Genomic DNA, 19,185 nt, shown 5'->3' with positions numbered 1-19,185 from the left:
TGGTGCCAACTTTACATATGCCACAGAAATGTTAACTTTGATACAGCTTTGTATGCAGTTTTGGGTTACTAAAATGACATTGTGATATTTGCACCATTTTAGCCAGTTATTGTACAGAATGTATTTCATTTTCAAATTCCAGTTAAATGTAATTGTGTGTGCCATTCCTATAGAATATTATTCAAAATCCAGTGGTCTTCATTGCATTTCTGTAAATACTAATAATGCACAATTATTTTGACAACAGTGCTGCATTTGAGTTATGTAGAAGTTAAAGTTTATTAGAGGCGAAATAACCGCACACCTGTTTAGGCGAGGTGCTGGCTAGCGGAGAATATACTTTGATGAAGACAGCTTGTCTGTCGAAACGTGGTTATTCAATTATTGCATCTGAGGTCCTAATGTGCAGCTCTCCTTTTTCAAAAGTTTTTTAGAGAGCATTCCTGTCTTAAGTCAAATGAATGTGTATTAAATTTGACAAATGTAGTCTTACTCTGCCCCTTAGCCATTTCATAACAGGATTGTTGATAACATTATGCAATCACTGAAAATACATGATAGGGGACAGCAATATGGTGGATATGTCCAGTTATTTGCAGAAAGAAAAACAGGAAGGACGAAGACTACCACTAGCCCCGGTGTGGCCTTGTAGCAGACTCCTTCTGCTAACCTTGGGGGAAAAAACATACACTTTATCCATACCACAAACAAGTACCTTCTGAAAAGAATCTCAAAGTAGGACTTCGTCCTTATTGATAGAAACTATTTGGTCCATTAAACCCCAAGTGCTTAGAGAAAATATGAATTCTCGCTTCAGCTAAGAAACTTCATTCAGTTTGGAATTCATGATTATATTAATTTGATTTACTAGCCTCCCTGTCACACCGGCAACTGGGAATTAAGTCCAGCCACACTCACCAATAGGGTTGCACAATTCTGGTAACTTCACAGAAATCCTGGTTGGAGGATTCTAATAGGGATTTCTGGAAACGTACTAAAATGTTGCAACCCTACTCACCAACAGTAGTAAGTACTCACTGTGACAAAATCATATAAGTCCTATTGCCAACATCAACAGGTTAAGAAAGAAAAGTGGATTTATGAAACAGAGACAAGACTGAAATTAGTGATCTAGTAAAAACATACCTCTGCACTGAAGCAGCATTTAAAAGAAACGAGGCACACACACAATATACTGTTCCTCTCAAAAGGTGAGGGTTAATGTCAACTTTACCATTTAAGGCAATTAAACTTAGGTATTTAATAAACTAGGCTGGTCTCTTTTTCATAATACAAAGATAACACCCTCGTTGTCAGGAGTCGAAGCCAACCTATTACAGTGTCTGGGGTTAACACCTTATTCCCTATATAGTGCACACATTTTGGTCACAAGTAGTGCACTATGAAGGGAATAGGGCTCCATTTCAGAAGCAGCCGATGTCTGCTTCACCACAGCAGCAGTTTGTAAAATAAGATATAAGACATGAAATCAACAAATACAACCCTGGTCGGAACAGATGACCATGACTGGCAGCTTTGAACCGACGATGGTAACAACTGGACAAGACAGCCAACCAGGGCAGACTAGGTTTGTGTGCATGGCTAGCTAATGTTAGCATGGACGGTGGGAGGGATGAGGGTGGGTGAACCACTGGTTTGGCAACAAAGAGGTAGGGTGGTTACTGTACTGTCGTCACATCATAAGACCTGGGTTATAAAAGTATTTGTTTTCTTTCAAACACTTGAGCTGGGCTTGATTAAGAAAGCTAAGACTATTTGAACACAGGTGTACATCATACCAGTGTTAAATGTGCTGTGGGGTACTTCTGACTCACTACATCATTCCGACCTGCAATGGATCAAGTATGGGACCAATTAATGCACTAAAACCACAAGATTATGTAAACCAAATGTTAAAATCGAACAGAAACAGAGAGGGGGGACTCAGCATGTTCTGTTTTGCCTTCTACACGGAGGATTTTCGTGTTCAGCATGACTTGGTCCCGACGGTGTGCTCTCTAGTTCTCAGACATCTTGCGGATCATGTAGTTCAGGATGCCTCCATTGTGGAAGTACGTCAGCTCCACGTCCGTGTCGAACCTCATCCTCACCTGGAATGTTTTGCCTGTGTCGAGCTGTGACGGAAGGGAAAAGGAGAGCAGTAGGATATTAGGATTAACTGCTGTTGATGCCGTATGCTCCAGGAGTAAGCTACCCAGCTAAGTATACTTTAATTTAACACTACAAAATAATAGTAAAATATGAGCACATTACTATATACAAAGTTTTGCCACAGAATCACAATATACGGTACAGAAAGTGAACAGAAACTACTAAGTTCCATTTGTTAGCTGTGTCATGAAAGGATCTAGAAACTCCTGCAAAATTGACCATATGAATGATTGGTAACCCTTCCTCAGTCCAGTATTTCCCATCCCATTTTATCACCACGCAGACCAACCTTAATGTCAACAATCATCCTGGGTGTGAGTGGCTCAGGGATGACCACGGTGTAGCGCTCGTGTCCTGTCAGCCCCAGGCTGTCTGCTGTGTCCCCAGCCAGGTACTCCAGAGGAATCACCCCCATGCCCACCAGGTTACTGCGGTGGATTCGCTCATAGCTCTCTGCCAGCACCGCCTTGATTCCCTGGGAGAGGGGCACAGAAGAGGGGTATCAGGGAGGTATCATGGGGGTATCCCTGCAGCCCACCCTCCGAGAAACTCTTAATTATACATGACTGCCATGGCATCATCCAAGTGGGTGCTTCATTTTGGTAGTAGTGAAGGAGTAGCTAGCTACCTACTTACTACAGAGTCCATGGACTGCAATGCCATAGCTAAAACTTAAATCTGACTAAGTTATACTACGGAGAAGCCAGAAACAGTGAGACACCTTGATGAGAACGTGCTTCCTGCCTGCCTCTGGACTTTCTCTCCCAGCTTGACCACCTCCTTCAGATGACCACTCAAGCCATGAACTTTCTAATGACTGTCCATCTCATGATGTTTTTCTAAATGACTTGTATTTTGTGTGTGCTTTGAAGCGCTTTGAGATTATTTGAAAAGCGCTATAAAAGTTGGATAAATGTTTCAAGAGTCTTGCTAATTGTGTCTTTTCTTTACTGTCTTTCTCATGGTGCCATCTGGTGTTTATGGCTTCTGTGTACATTGTCCCTACTTTGAATTGTATGTTTGTTCAATAACACAGCTCACCAGAATCTTATCTTGGCTAATGGAAAGTATCATACAGTCAACGGCATTCAAATCCCTTTTTTCCATACATTCTTCTAATCTACAACATCATACATTATCAAAAGGTAATGTAAAAAAAGATAACGTAAATGTATAACGGATAACATATCAAAACACAGTTATGATAAGAGGAGAGACAGACCAGGAGGAAGGGACCTTTAGCGGCCCAGTCTCTCGAGCTGCCCGATCCGTACTCCTTCCCAGCCAGGATCATGAGGGGGAGGCCAGCCTGCTGGTAGCGCTCAGCAGCATCAAACACATCCAGCTGTAGAGAAACAGACAACCCAAAAATACACATTGATGCAAGTGGACAACCAGAGTACATATAACAGCTATACAATAAGGAAACTGTAATATGCAGTGAAAATACAAGAACAAACTCGAAACATACAATAAATGTAAGTTATTACATAAGCTAAAAAAAATTACTCATCTGATAATGTAATAACTTTTTACATAATCTGGTGGCTAACATTATCAGGAGATTTTACATTATAAGAGATTATTACAGAGATTATTATTGATAATTATTACAGGGCCTTACCGTTTCATCAGAAGGTAAGTGCAGGGTGCGCGGAGCCTGCTTGTTCAGGAACTTGTTGAAGAGACGGATGTTGGCGAACGTGCCCCGAGCCATCACAGCATCGTTGCCACGCCGAGATCCGTACGAGTTGAAGTCACGTGGGTTTAAACTGCCAGGGCAAAGGATAAAAGATTAAACCTTTGACCCTTCATATAACTTCACTCTATCATAATATACTATAACATACTAAAAAACCCAGCGTTAAATTTCACACCATCTTGCGGACCAGAAACGTATACTCTGCTGGTTGGGATATTTTCCTTCCGCATGATCCTTTCCAGCACGGTTCCACCCATTGGGGGGGGGGGGGGGGGGGGGGGGTGTATTACCAGGCAAGTGCAGTACAGCTCTGCTCAGTAGTATGAAAAAGACTATTAGTAATGTGAAATAGTGACTGCCTCCCATCTCTCACCCTCTGCTGGTCAGGTATCGTGCTGCAGGACTGGTTCGGGCGATGTTCCCAGCAGGAGAGATGTGGTCTGTGGTCACAGAGTCACCGAAGTTCAGCAGCACGTAGGCGTTAGTTATGGACTTGGGGGTCTGTAGTTCCTTGGTCTGAATAAATCACCGAAAGGTTAATAAGGGGGTAGTTCCGCGGAATTGCATGAATGACAATGACTTTATAATATTAGCAGTTGGTAAAAGTGTCTAGTTGTGGATTGCAGTCTCTCCTTGTCCATAGACTACTTGGAAACAAATATATAAATATGTACTTTCTCTGAACTATCCCTTTAACGAAACCTGAAAGCCGATGGGAAAGAACTCAGACATTACAATGACAGCATTAGGTTAGTGTGTTGTACCAGTCCATCGAAGAAGGGTGGAGACTTGATGTAGGTGGACTTGGGGTCCCAGGTGTACAGCTTGTCTGAGGGGGCGTTGAGGGCGTTCCAGCGTTCATTCACTTTCTGACAGGGCGGAGCAAGGTAGAACAGTCCAATATCAAAACTACAAAGACAACAGCTCTTTACACTAATGTACTAATCCAATACCTTGAAAAAGTAACCTATTGACACACATTTTTACACTTTATGGCCTTCTAGAGGCTGAAATGTTGAGGCATTACTTAACCCCTCCCCACTAATCAAACCAGGGGGAAAATCATATAAAATTAATATCCAAAGAGTTTAGTTGACCTCAATCTTCTCATAAACCTCTTTGAACATAGCAGGAATGACAAACTGTCTCTCCACAGCCTGGATCTCCTCCCGTGTGGGCCAGATGTCCCTGAGGAAAACCTCCTTCCCTTTGTTGTTCAGAGCTACACCATGAAACCAGAGGCGGCGAGAGAGAAACAACAGAAACCAGTATCAGCACCGACAGCCCAATCTGCTGAAACATCTTGAGAGCTCCAGGAACAGTGTATGTGTGAACCAGTGAAGGCTGGTGTCACCTTAAAATTGGAGGATTTGGCTCATTGTAATGGGTGGAATTGAATGAATGGAACGGTATCCCCTCGATTCATTTAATTCCACCCATTACAGCCTCCACTGGTGTGAATGCTATATAGAAAAACTACAGAACGATTGCCAATTCACGGCGTTGGTTTGAGGACACTCACCAATGGGCTCTGTATCAAAGTCAATCCTCAAGGTTCCGGCGATAGCGTAGGCAATGACCAGCGGGGGAGAGGCCAGGTAATTGGCTCGTGTGTTGGGATGGACACGCCCCTCAAAGTTCCTGTTACCTGATAGGATCCCAGCGGCTACCAGATCTCCCTGAAGGTAGAGGAACGTGTGAGGAGCTGTAGCCATTGACCATGCAGGGTCGTGTTCATTAGGCACCCAAAAGAAGAAAACGGACTGAAACAGGGGGATTAAATGGACCACCCCCCCCAAAAATTATGTTTTCCATTGCATGCCCTAATGAACACAGCCCAGGTGTGGGTGTAAAATGTTAAAAGTCAGTAGTTACCTGAGTAATGGCCTCCACCACAGGCTCTGGGAGGGGCCCACTGTTGCCTATACATGTCATGCAGCCATAACCCACCACTTCAAACCTGACGGGGGGGGAAAATAACATATACCGACAAAAAGGAAATTATAAACTGGGTGGTTCGAGCCCTGAATGCTGATTGGCTGAAAGCCATGGTATATCATGGGTATGATAAAAAAAAAGTATAATGTTGGTAAGCAGTTTATAATAGCAATAAGGCACCTCAGCTGTTTGTGGTATATGGCGAATATACCACAGAGTTGCGCATAAGAAAAGCCCTTAGCCGTGGTCTACTGGCCATATACCACACCTCCTCGGGCCTTATTGCTTAAATACGTCACATACCGTCATCCTGAAATGGAGGATAAAGAAGCTAGCAAAGACTTTTGAGCTGAACCCGTCATTCTCCAGACAATTAGTCTTCAGGAAGGAGTGCCTTACCCGAGCTGGAAGAGGTAGTCCATGACGCCACTCTCCTTTAGGTAGTAGGTGACCACTCCGCTGCCGGGAGACAGGCTGGTCTTGATGTAGGGCTTCATGCTCAGACCAGCCTCGATGGCCTTCTTCGCCAGGAGACCTGAAAAGCAACGCAGAGCCAATTCAACCTTATTGACTGAGCAACTTCCCAGATATTAGTCAAATTACAGCCGCTGATAGCTGGGGTGTGTTCATTGGGGCACGAAAACGAAAACTTTGGAAACATTTTTTGTGATCTGCTGCAAAAACAACATTTATTTTTGGAGTCCAGGTAGTCCCTCTGTTTCCGTCAATTGTGTCTGCTTGGTGTCTAACGAACACAACCAGACAGCGCAGGGTATGAGGTATGGAGCGAGGGATACGTACCAGCACCCAGCATAACAGAGGGGTTGCTGGTGTTGGTACAGCTGGTGATGGCAGCAATGACCACTGAGCCGTGGGAGAGGCTGTACTCCTTGTCATTGTATTGGAATGGAACCTTCACGTGGTGAAGCTCCGGAGTCACCTGGAAACCTTTGAAGCCTTGCTGCAATGGCACACATCCACAGAGTTAGAAAAGCTAGTGGGCTCACCTATAGCACCTATATATGACCTATAGGTTTTCTAACTCTGTGCACACCTTATACACACACATGCAAATATAAAAAGGGAAGGACTTGAGATAACAGGATGCTATTAGCATGTAGATACCAAAAAAGTGTTAAGCAGGTGTCGTCATTACCTTAGCTGCCAGGCAGGCCTCAAAGTCAGTCTTCATGTCCGACACAGCCACCCTGTCCTGAGGCCTCTTGGGACCACTGCAGCACGGAACCACAGTGCTCAGGTCCAGCTCATGCACCTGCATAGGATGGAGAGAGGAGGCGGCACAGAGGGAAAATCACAATGAGACCAAAAGCAAAAGGAGCAGATTAAAAGGGAGACAAGCCAATTATTTTACAAATACATTCCAGTCATACACTTGTCAAATCATTTTCAAAACTGAATGACTTCCAAAAGTCACCATAGCTAGTCAAGCATGCCTGACAATCTTTAATCAAATGCATCCAGAAACTATAAGTCCTAATTTCTAAATGACTAAAGGTGTTTGAAAAGGATCCACTGTGGAATACAGTACCTGGGTGAAGTCAGGATCCTGGGAGGAGTTGCTGTAGTCTCTGAACATGGCTACTGCTTTCAGATACCTGGTGATGTAATCCAGTTTCTCAGCATCTCTCCCTGGGCAGAGTGAGCAGGGGAAAGAGGAATGAGGAAAGAAAATTAAGAATCCAGACATGAAGTAAATTAGACTTTGCCAGTTACATCTACAGTTCCCTCAGGATTTTAATACTACTATTATCATCCCCGTTTTACATTTAAAATGTATTCAGAAAGATTTTTGCCATTACAAAAGGAGAAAAATTACTCCGCTAAGTAGGTGGTGTAACATTCAAAGGCTGTTTGAAAGTTTGCAATTTAAAAAGAGGCCAATGTAATATCTGTATTGCTTTCCATCGGAATCAGAAACACCCATTGTAAATATAGACAAGTGCTGCTCATGTGCATTGGTGTGGATATCTCACCTGTCTGCTCCAGGTACTGAAGACTGATGTGGTCTACAGGGAAAAAAGCTGCAGTGGCGCCGTACTCTGGGCACATGTTGGCGATGGTGGCTCGATCGGCTATGGACAGCTGTGCCACACCTGGCCCGAAGAACTCCACAAACTTCCCCACAACACCGACATGGCGCAGGTGCTGTGGGCACAGAGGGAGAGAATGGGACACTCAGACAAACAGTGTTTCTATGTGACATACACTGGTGAAATGAAATTGCTGCCACTGTTAATCTACAACTAATCTAGTCAATACAACTTTATTTATCCCCTTATCAAATCAACACAATTCTCCAAACCAATAGCATTGATAGGGCTACTTTGCTGAGTCATTTCATGCCTTGAGCTACATTGATTAGACAGATTTGTCCAAAAGAGATGTCCATTGATAAAACAGTGGCAGTCGTGGAACCGCGTAACCAGTTACCTTAGTGACGGTGAGGACGATGTCAGTTGAGGTGATGAACTTGTTGGGGGTGCCCTGTAGCCTGTAGCCGATGACTTCGGGGAGCACCATGCTGATTGGCTGGCCCAGCATGACGGCCTCCGCCTCGATCCCGCCCACACCTACAACAAACATGTTCGACAGGATTTATTCCAGCTCTGGGCACATTCCAGTAGCATGGCTAGATAGCTCATATTTTCTCAACTACATTTTGGGGTTTGGTTTATTGGTAGCTAAGTACTGTCCACTTGGGGGGGGGGGGGGGGGGGGGGGGGAACTCCAGTAATTTGTAATTGTGTAATTTGGGTGAACTATCCCTTTAACATCATTAGCAATGATTTGAGTCAATCCCATTTATCTTTTTAACAGTATACATAATCCAATCTAGTAATTACCCCAGCCCAGCACGCCCAGGCCGTCGATCATGGTGGTGTGGGAGTCGGTGCCCACCAGGCTGTCAGGGTAGTAGTAGCCGTCCTGGTCAAACACCACCCTGGCCAGGTACTCCAGGTTGACCTGGTGCACTATCCCCGAACCGGGGGGAATGATACGCATGTTCTGGAATGCTTTGGAGCCCCACTGTGGAAAGGGAGGGAGATCAATAGTTTAGAGAGGATTGTGGGTTTTATACATGATATCGTTATTGCTATGATTGAAAGAGGGCCATGTGTGTTATAAATTGTGTGGCCTTTATGAAAGGCTTATGAGTTAAACTACAGGTTTTGAATGGTGGACAAAGGGTTTGGATACCTTTAAGAACTCAAATCGCTCTCGGTTTCTGTCAAACTCCAAGTCCTGGTTTTTCTGGAGGCTGTCAGACCTGGGAAAAGAAAAATGTCAATTGACTCAATCTGCATTTCTTAAAAACACATCCGTCGTAATCAGTTCTCATAAAAGTAAAACATCTAGGAAAGGAGTTGAGGAGTATTTCAGCAATCAAGATATGTAACTTTCAGAATACAGAAATCTGGCCCGCTGGATGAGTTTTGCATCATATGATGCAAAATGCATCATTGGGGCCTGATTTCTGTATTTTGAAAGTTACAGTACATATCTTGAAAACTTGATTGCTGACATGCTAAACATTTTGGAACTATATCAACAATTGACTACTGAAACAAATACCAAAATAAAACTCTAGCCAAAAGCTTTCTTTTAAGTTCCAGGTGAAAATTACACAAATGTCATAATGTACATCTCCTAATATGTTTACTTGAAAGTAGAATGAGCACAAAATTACAAAATCTGTAAGAAACAGTGTATCAGCGTTGGGAATTTGGAATATTTTGCTTTATAGGTTTACACCTCTCGGGACAAAATAGCAGTTAATATTTGCAACAATGTCAGCTTGGAGACTCAGCTTGGTCACAATGTAGGTATCATTATTTCAGCGTTATGCAACATTATGACGACTGGTGGTCGACAGAAATGTCGAAATCTACAGGCTCCACTAAGTCTCTTAAGAGCAAAGTCCAACAAACAAGCTCACCCTACAGAACATTCCACTGTGCCTACACATCAGCCTGTGTTTGCTTCATAAATATGTAGTAAAAAAGTATAATAATTTCTCCAGCAATTAGCCTGTGTAGCAGTATTTCACTGAAATGACCAGTATTCATAAACTTCTAATTCACAACAATTCCTCCTGAATGGAAATTCACTTAATTATGATGTTCAGTCCTACTTGTATTGACCCCCCCGCACACACAAATCTGACCCCCCAGACTTACTTCCTGTTGAAGTCCACCTGGATGGAATGATCAATGACAAGGTCCGCTGGACAGACTGGGTTGATCTTCTCTGGATCTCCACCCAGCTTCTTCACAGCGTCGCGCATCGCAGCAAAGTCCACTACTGCAGGCACTCCACTGCAAGAGGAAAGAAAGACAAGTTATAATATAAATCCATTCACTATTCAAAGCAACCCCTTTAAAAAGGGAAAGAAAAGCCACCTCAATTTGGATACCTGCCCATCAGCTTTTCCCAGTTTACAAAACAGATATTACCACGGCATATTTTACCATGAAAGATTTCTCATGAGCACACCTGCAGAATTGATACACCATGTGGTCTAACTCACGTGAAATCCTGCAGGATGACCCTGGCAGGTCTGAACGGCACCTCTACGCTTTGAGTCTGGGTCTGTTTCCAGTTCAGGATGCTCTCCACGTCTGACCGCTTCACCAGGAACCCATCACAGTTCCTCACAGCCGACTCAAGCAGCACACGGATGGAGAATGGCAGGCGGTCTGTAGGAGGAGGGAAGCATTTCATATCAACCATCAGGGTTGAAGTACAAAAATAGTGACAGTGCAATTAACTGAAATGTAATTCATGAATCAGTATAAATCTAGTTTGAGCATTTACTCAAATTAACTAAATGTCAGTACATTTCCTGAATTTAGCCTAGTACACCAACCATGCTCACCAACAATTGCCAAAGGGGTTATGGTACTTTGATATCCTACCATATCTGGGGTCTCCAAGCTTTGAGAGGTTGTAGAACTTGTGGTCGGGGTTGTTTGGGTCCAGAGCCTCAACTATGTGTGCAAAAGGATTACTCATGGCTGTATACTTTCTCCCTCTCTCACACATACACCTGGGGTTACCTGGAGGAAACAATTCAAGGTTCAGCATCAAAAACTAAAACAGTTGCAACTTCTTGACATTAAGGGTTGCCCTATTGCCCAGTACAAGTGACCTGAGCAGTCACGAAAGTTGAGCCTGCTCTGTGGTTGCCCCATTGCGCAGGTACTTTGTAATTTAAAAAAAAAAAAAAATTAAAAATTAAACATAACAACCAAATGCAAAGAATTCCAGTATTCTGGAATTTTCTGGTTCCTCCCCTGTGTGTAGGTGAAAATCGCTACTTACTGCCTTTTATCTTTTTACGGGAGAATCTGTTAGGTCAAGGAAGTTTCAGCACGGACAGACAGGGAAGTACGATTCCAGCTAAATTCTGGGTATAACAGACCTGTGAATTAGCCTAGTACGGTGTTCCAAAATACAATATTTCTGGAATACTACTATCCTCTGCTGTGATTAAATTAGGCTAATCACTCAATAAGTGGAAAAAAAAACTTGAGCATTGTTCAAACTGTGGTTTGAACTAATTCACTACCAATCCCTATCTAACATCCTTTTTATACTCAGGAAAGTGCAACCAAATAGCCTACAAATCGGGCTTGATAGGAATAGGCTAGAAGTATTAGCATAAGCCTATTGCCTAAAAATGAAGATTCTCTGCCAAGATTGAACAGACAGTGAAATCCGCAAACAACATCAGCCTCTATGAATGTGTAATCAGATGTTTGTGATGTAAGGGTACCCAAGGTTAATACGTGTCCCCATATGTATCTGTGTCAAAGGGGACCTCTGATAAGAAAGTGCATCTTTGTAGCACCCTTGTGACTTTGAGGACAAATGGAATTGAAGGGAAAGTTTAAAAAAACAGTCAACTCATGATGACCTAAGAAAGCCTTGTGCAGCAATGTACTCTCGCAACTTTCCAAGTACTGCCCTGTTACAGTATCCATTAACAAACACCCAGATGTTGAAATATAACTCTACATTCTCCATTGTCCCCGGGAATACATTTTCTCAAGTAAGCGTATGTTAAATGTTCGTGTACATGTTAAAGTTGTTAACTAAATGGTTAGCCCAAGATATATCCTAGTAGTGTCTGGAACAGGTCATTTGTATTATATTAGAATGGGAAATAGAATGAGATTATATTATGGGTTGGATTTTACAGGGGGGGTGTTAGGCCTGTTATTTGTTACACGATATCTAAGACCGTCATACTAGACTGAGAAGTTGATAAAGCTAGCTTTGAGGCAATCAGGAAATAGTATCCGACTAAACTCAACTTCAAGACAGTAGACTAACCCATCGGAACCAAGACTGTGTCCTGAACTGACAGCCTCCCACACCAGACACTGCTAACAACAGGCTTTGTGCGGTCCTAGTGTTAAACAAGATAACAGAGAGAGAGACATTTAGGGATTTCTAACAGCGGCTAACTATAACTATACCTACGCCTGGCTAAACGAGTTAGTTACTGGAGCTAGCTAGTTGACTTAGCTAGCTGGCTAGCGTATCTTGCTAGCTTAGAATAGCAATCAACGTCACCGGTTACTAACCAGTTATGCTGAGTCACAGCACTTGCCCGTAATAACTTAAATACAGTAAATTTACTTTGAAAGCATGGTGAAGATTACAAATATTTGCAAAAAACAGTCACACATACCACTTCTTCTCTTTACAGTTGAAGCGAAGCTAATGTTTATTTTAATTTTTGTTGTTCTGGTAGCTAGCTAGTCGGACCCAATGACGTATATAAATCCAGAATTGCTAACGCTATGTATTGGCCATTGAGAGGCTTTGAAGGCACCGGTCGGTCATATGACACTCCCAAGTAGGAGCAGTCCGCCATAAGAATTAATAAATGGAATTCTACAGTATTTCAATTCAATGTTTCAAGGACAAAATTACATGTATTTAAGTATTCTTTTTTTGTAGTGGGGACAGGAACATTAGTACTCTCTAAAAAATACTTTAAGGGAAATGTTTTATATATTTGTAATATTTAAATTTTTATGTTTAGCTTACATAATATCATTTAAAAGTATGCATTAAAGTGTCTGTAATAAAATAAACGTGTCAAAAATGAATGTAGACATTAATAAATGCATTTCTAGGAAGAGTACCAAGATGGCTTCAATACAGCACCCCCTGATAGTCATCCAGGGTTTATGTGCATCATTGGTTGGACCACCTTAGCAATTGCTTCTGTGTGCGTAATTTTAAAAACATTATTATTATTTAACCTTTATTTAACTAGTCAAGTCAGTTAAGAACAAATTCTTATTTACAATGACTGCCTACCAAAAAGCAAAAGGTCTCCTGCGGGGACGGGGGCTGGGATTCAAAATAAAAATATAGGACAAAACACACATCAAGACAAGAGAGACACCACAACACTACATAAAGAGACCTAAGATAACAACATAGCATGGTAGCACACATGACAGCACAACATGGTAGCAGCACCACATGACAACAACATGGTAGCAGCACAACATGGTAGCAGCACAAAACATGGTACAAAAATGATTGGGCAGAGACAACAGCGCAAAGGCAAGAAGGTAGAGACAACAATACATCACGCAAAGCAGCCACAGCTGTCAGTAAGAGTGTCCAGGATTGAGTCTTTGAATGAAGAGATCAAGATACAAATGTCTAGTTTGAGTGTTTTTTGCAGATTGTTCCAGTGATATTGTAAAATATGCAGAATCACCAAGATTATGAGTCCAAGCCAATGATGTATATAAACCCTGCATGCTAATGCTATGTGTTGGCCATTGAGTGGCTTTGAAGCCAACGGTCGCCCATATTGGCACTCCTCAGTAGGCGCAGTTCTCTATAGGAATGAGTGGAATTCTACAGTATTTCAATTAAATGTATTTAAGTATGTTGATGCTGTAGTTGAGAGAGTAACATTAGTAATCTCTAACAATGATACTTTAGGAAAATATATATATGATTTTTTTTCTATTGTTTAGCTCACATAATATAATGCAAAAGTATGCATTATGGTGTTTGTAATATAATAAATGTGGCAAAAACTAATGTAGACATTAATATATGCATTTCTATATTTTCCAAAATATTTTTTACAACGGTGGGGGAGTTGGCTTCAACACAAGCTCCCCCCCAACAGTCATCTAGTGTATATATGAATCATAGGTCCAAAGCTCCAATACCTAAGTCCACTTTGATAAGTCCTAGCAGTCAGGGAGTGAGTGACTGACATTTTTCTTCTTCTTCTGAATGGTTAATAATATGGTTGATAACATCTTCTTCAAATAATGTTGACAGGGAGGTGTTTTTTCTGACCTATCACTGCTTAGAATCCAATACATGTGAATGTGTAAACAAGCCTAAACACTACTGATTCTTCATTAATGTGTGTAAAAAAAGCCATCCTGCTCCCCTCCTCTCTACCTACATTTCCCTCACAGTCCCTCAGTTTCCCTTGAGTGCCGTTAGTTTGGCTGTTTAGCCTACCTTAGTTATCCATCACCCTTCATAGCCCTGCCATTCCCAACCAATCAGAGCACATGGAAAGGCGCATCTGGACACTGCACCCACCCACTCAGGTCAGTGTTATCGTTGTCCGAAGAAAGAAGACACACATTTCTGAGGACTATTCGTATTGTGGACAGTAACAAGAATACCTGAAAGTGGTGGGTGCATCAAATTCATTCGGAGTAACACAAGTACTATTCCACCAAGATTCACTCCCAGTCAAGATTCATGTTATATGACGAAAAGTGTGTGTGTGTGTGTGTGTGTGTGTGTGTGTTGATGAAGAGGAAAAGGAAATAAATCCGTAAAAAGAGAAGCATCAGCATTGTTCTGACTGGACATCCTGTGGAGGGTCAGAACCCAAATCACAGTCAGCATAATTGTACTAGTGGGTGAGGGCATTCACAGCCAACCGCTCAGATGGGTGAGGGCACACCAGCCAACCGTTTTTATAATGTGCATTAAAAGATTATAGGTCACCTTTATAGCTTGATAGCTATTGTCTGACAGAATTTGTTACCTACACAATACACAATAGATTGTATCATATCACATGGTAGGTCTAACAACCATTTAAAAACACAACAGAACAGTGCTGTGTATCACTTCATCTTTAATGCCACAAGATAAAGATTTAAACTAACTTTTCAAATAGATAATTGGACACTGAGGAAACAATCCATTTCTCAACCATGCTTGTCATGTTAATTCCACGTTGTCACTCTCACTCTCTGAGTTAGGACTTTTCAATGGTCATTTTGACAGATCGGTCAGTACACTGGTAATTTGATATCTCATAGGCCTAAATAAGCTCTTTTCTTGCCAAAGGAACATATGTAACATACAAGTAATGACAAAATGACATTTGAGTGTGACATGGAATTATTTACTTTTGCAAAACATCTTCATTCACCATTCAAATGGAATATCTTCCCTTCATTTCTTTAATGATAAGGGAAATTCCCCATGTCCATAGAAAATCATAACAAAAAGTATCCCATTTTCATTTTAACAAATTACATGTTGACAATATATTTACAACTGGTGCTAGCTTGCTTGAACTAATCATCTATCGCTAGAATTAATGATTTGCTCATCTTGATACGTCTTCAGATCAGTTATATAGGTAGCACTATTAAGGAGGGTTCAACGATGGAGCTCCTTCCTCCTTTTGCTGCCTTCCCTGATCCTCTGCATCCTATAGGTCTTCTTAGCCTGCGCTCTCTCTTTCCCCAGAACCTCAGTGTCATCCAGGATCGTCAGGCTTGGGATCTGACTGATCACATACTGCCTGTGTGGGCCAGAGGAGGAACAGATTGGTCATTTCAGTGCTTTGAATTAAATTATTGTGTTGCAGTTTGAGTTTAAATTACATCAGTGCTGGAATAATGTCAGAACACGCTGATGAGTGGCAGGAAGACAAATATGGTATATAGGCTAATATTTGACAGCACTGAAAATTATTTGACAGTGTGTCACGCTGTACATTAGCTTACGACTGATTTGTGATTTTTGGGGCCTCCCGAGTGGCACAGCGGTCTAAGGCACTGCATCTCAGTGCTAGAGGCGTCACTACAGACCCTTGTTCGACCCCGGGCGGTATTGCAACCGGCCGTGATCGGGCTCTGCACAATTGGCTCAGTGTTGTCCGGCTTAGGGGAGGGTTTGGCTGGGGTAGGCCGTCATTGTAAAGAATAATTTGTTCTTAACTTGCCTAGTTAAATAAAGGTTCAATCTTTTTTAAATTAAGCTGCCATGGATCGGGGACAAAATACATCACAGCAAGATGTCAATCACACAACATCTGATTCCTTTAGGCACCGACTCTGTAACTTCTTTAGAGTTATAGAACCATATCCTGCTCCTATTACCGTGTCACAATACATCATTGTCATCTCTTTTTTTTTTATACACAGCTGCAGCTTTAGTGTATCAGCTGTGTTCACTCAAGCTCACCTGTAGTCTATGTACTGGGGCAGACTCCCTCCATTGAAGTAGCTGGGTGCGGCCTCGTTGTTCATCATGCTGAGGATCCTAAATGAAGTAGAAATATCCAGAGGTCGGACAACGACACTTAAAATGGTGTTTGTGGTATGGTGTCATGTTTTTGTACATTGTATTACCATGCCACTACCATGCTCTACAATGTTGCACCATACTGAACCCCAAAGAAATTGGATTTAACAGAAACAAAATGACACCCAAGCAAACACACGCACACACTCACACACACACACTCACATACACAATGCCCTCAGTGAAAGCCATTCTTACTTGATGTTGGGAAACTTGCGGTGGATCTCCTCCACGAAGATGGGCAGGTTGCTGATCTTGTTCTTGTTGATCCACACGGTGGTGACGCTTGGCATGTAGGGGAATTTGACGTGGGACGAGTAGCTGTTGCAGTCCAGGATCAGAGTGCTGAGCTGCTCCAGTTCACCCAGGAGAGCTGGGCTCCGTTGGCAGCGGAGTGAAGGAGAGATTGTTTGTGTGAATGTGCGGCGTGTACATATCATTCCATTTAAATTCCAGTCAATTCAGAAAATTAAACACATTCAAATTCTCATTATTGAAAATCATTTGACGAGAACTGGAATTGGAATTTCAGTATACTTCCTAAATTGACTGGAATTTACATGGAACTGACCCCAACCCTGTTGCATGTCTCATATTTCTTTGTGTCAGAGAGAGATGTATTTGTGTTGCTTGTGTATGTATGTGTCTTCAACAGTGTAGTTTTCCATCTCTGGTGAGTGTATGTACATGACTACAAGTGTGTGTGTGTGTGTGTGTGTGTGTGTGTGTGTGTGTGTGTGTGTGTGTGTGTGTGTGTGTGTGTGTGTGTGTGTGTGTGTGTGTGTGTGACACGACTGCGTGTAATATGTGTCCATGTGTGTATATACTGTCTGTGTACAGGGCTCATAACAGAAGGATACTCCTCCAGCAGGTTGTAGCTGAGGTCCAACACTTCCAGGGTGTGTTGCTGGGCTAGTATGACTTCGTAGGGGATCTCTAGCAAGCCCTGGTAGGCAAAGGAGAGACTCCGAAGCCCCAGCACTGGGTCTGGCTGACCGGGCTGGCTATACTGGCCTGGTGCAGCAGGCGGCCCCTCTGTTTCCATGGCTAAGAAGCCGAGCTACAGCCTCCGAACACCTCACTCTTCGGTGTCAACTAGCCAGATTACCAGGGTATTCAGATACATGGCGCCGTAATCCCTGAAATCCACCCTCAAATCAAAACAACAAGGGCATAATGGTTTAGTTATTGAGAGTACTTACTACCAAAAAACCTTTTCTAGGAGTTAAACATAAACAAGAAGCCAAAATGCTCATTCCGGACCCAAATGTTTTCTGAATAGTACAGGTCATATAACTGACTTAGAAAATAGTTATTACCCAGGCAAACCTGAAATCGTTCAAATACTTTCAGCGTTTGCTTCAGCCTGCCTGGAGTGCCATGTGGTTGGGGTTTGCACTTTTGGGAGATTTCTATTGGTTCCATTGCAACAGGCAAGCTCAATCAAGTACAGCTAAAGTATTTGAAATTATTTCAATTAGTTTTTAGTCCCTGATCAGCGGGATTGAATGCAAAGCAGCAGCTGCAGTAGCCCTTCAGGACCATCATTGAATACCTCAACAATTTCCCCTAATCTTTCACCTTTGAGACGTGTTGGTACATCTTGAACTTTGGAATGTTGACATGAGTGAAGAACAGCATCGGTCAAAAAACTACACTAACAGAATCCAAACATGTTCTGGCTAGAGGAATACAATACAGTACTTTACCATCACCGAGGTGATTCAGCTTTCATTCAGTTCACCTAATGACCTTTATTTGTAGCATACAGTAGGTCAACAGCAGTGCCTGTTCTCATGTGCTATTATAGTCATTTCATCCTTAGATCCAGACTGAGGTATTGGAGGTTAAAAAACACTATGAATGATCCACTGTGTTAGTTAGAAAACCAGACCAAATGCCTGTGCATGTAATTTACTCAGCGGCAGGTATCCTAGTGATTAAGAGCCTTGTGCCAGTAAACAAAAAGTTGCTGGTTTGAATACCCAAGCCAACTAGGTGAAAAATCTGTCAATGTGCCCTTGAGCAAGGCACTTAACCCTATTTTCTCCTGTAAATTGCTCTGGATAAGAGCGTCCGGTAAAACTTTTTGCATTTAATGTCAACTGAAGATAATCAAGGCAGATCCACCTGGTTCTACAAACATCTATAAATCTTGCCATCGAAAATATCATATAAAAAAAAATATGCTTGTATGGTCAGCAACTCTTTAAAAAAACAATCTACATCGCTCAAGGATAATACGAAGAAAGCAGAGCTGTCTCTTAAACTTGTCAGAGATACATAGGACCATTCATATTAAACAGGTCAACTTAAAAACAGACAAACAACTTAAAACAGCATTCAAAAACAAAACATACAGCACATTATAAACATATCTATTAACAATCATTAATTTGACCCAACTCACCAAGATGTGTAGTGAGGTGGTTTTCAGGCAGGTCTACCAGCTGAGATGCAGTCTGCTTACTGCACATAAAAGGCACTCATTCATGGGACAGCTCTGGATCACAAGATCTAGATAATCACATTGGCCATTAACCCCCTCCTCTCCACAGGTTCTCCCAAAGGCTAAGACCCAGACCACGTTGCTGATAGAAATAGTAATGAATAGAGCTGACATGATTCCTTGTTCCACCTGTCAGAGAGGCATTTTCATTCTACATAATTTATTTCTATCTGATATTTCCACAACGTACAGTTATTCCCAAACAAAGTAAAAAATCCTTCATATAGCT

At 42.1% G+C, this 19,185-nt stretch overlaps 2 protein-coding genes across 4 annotated transcripts; both read right to left on the bottom strand.

Moving 5' to 3' along the window:
• Positions 1 to 254: 254 nt before the first annotated feature.
• Positions 255 to 12,661, bottom strand: aco1 (aconitase 1, soluble). 2 transcript variants are annotated; one of them, XM_055938752.1, is made up of 21 exons: positions 12,531 to 12,661; positions 10,750 to 10,890; positions 10,362 to 10,530; positions 10,012 to 10,149; positions 9,032 to 9,101; positions 8,677 to 8,860; positions 8,264 to 8,403; positions 7,807 to 7,978; positions 7,362 to 7,462; positions 6,969 to 7,085; positions 6,614 to 6,773; positions 6,212 to 6,347; positions 5,750 to 5,834; positions 5,397 to 5,553; positions 4,972 to 5,096; positions 4,639 to 4,743; positions 4,248 to 4,390; positions 3,797 to 3,944; positions 3,395 to 3,517; positions 2,462 to 2,647; positions 255 to 2,135 (listed from the first exon to the last, which is right to left on the bottom strand). In XM_055938752.1, exons 2-21 carry the CDS (start codon positions 10,874 to 10,876, stop codon positions 2,019 to 2,021), a joined length of 2,703 nt encoding a protein of 900 aa, XP_055794727.1. In that variant the 5' UTR covers positions 10,877 to 10,890; positions 12,531 to 12,661; the 3' UTR covers positions 255 to 2,018. The 2 variants fall into 2 exon arrangements, with proteins under 2 accessions (XP_055794727.1, XP_055794728.1); XM_055938753.1 differs by lacking the exon at positions 12,531 to 12,661 and adding an exon at positions 11,156 to 11,395.
• A 2,306-nt stretch (positions 12,662 to 14,967) lies between these two features.
• Positions 14,968 to 18,944, bottom strand: LOC129865753 (uncharacterized). Of its 2 annotated transcripts, none has more exons than XM_055938759.1 (5): positions 18,858 to 18,944; positions 17,308 to 17,586; positions 16,646 to 16,825; positions 16,328 to 16,405; positions 14,968 to 15,662 (listed from the first exon to the last, which is right to left on the bottom strand). In XM_055938759.1, the coding sequence occupies exons 2-5, from the start codon at positions 17,490 to 17,492 to the stop codon at positions 15,518 to 15,520; spliced, it is 588 nt and encodes a 195-aa protein (XP_055794734.1). In that variant the 5' UTR covers positions 17,493 to 17,586; positions 18,858 to 18,944; the 3' UTR covers positions 14,968 to 15,517. The 2 variants fall into 2 exon arrangements, with proteins under 2 accessions (XP_055794734.1, XP_055794733.1); XM_055938758.1 differs by having other exon boundaries at positions 17,308 to 17,598; positions 18,858 to 18,943.
• Positions 18,945 to 19,185: the final 241 nt, after the last annotated feature.

The sequence above is a fragment of the Salvelinus fontinalis genome, chromosome 11 (genome assembly GCF_029448725.1).
Source record: "Salvelinus fontinalis isolate EN_2023a chromosome 11, ASM2944872v1, whole genome shotgun sequence".
NCBI classification, from domain to species: domain Eukaryota; kingdom Metazoa; phylum Chordata; class Actinopteri; order Salmoniformes; family Salmonidae; genus Salvelinus; species Salvelinus fontinalis.
This window is presented reverse-complemented; position numbering and strand designations above follow the sequence as displayed.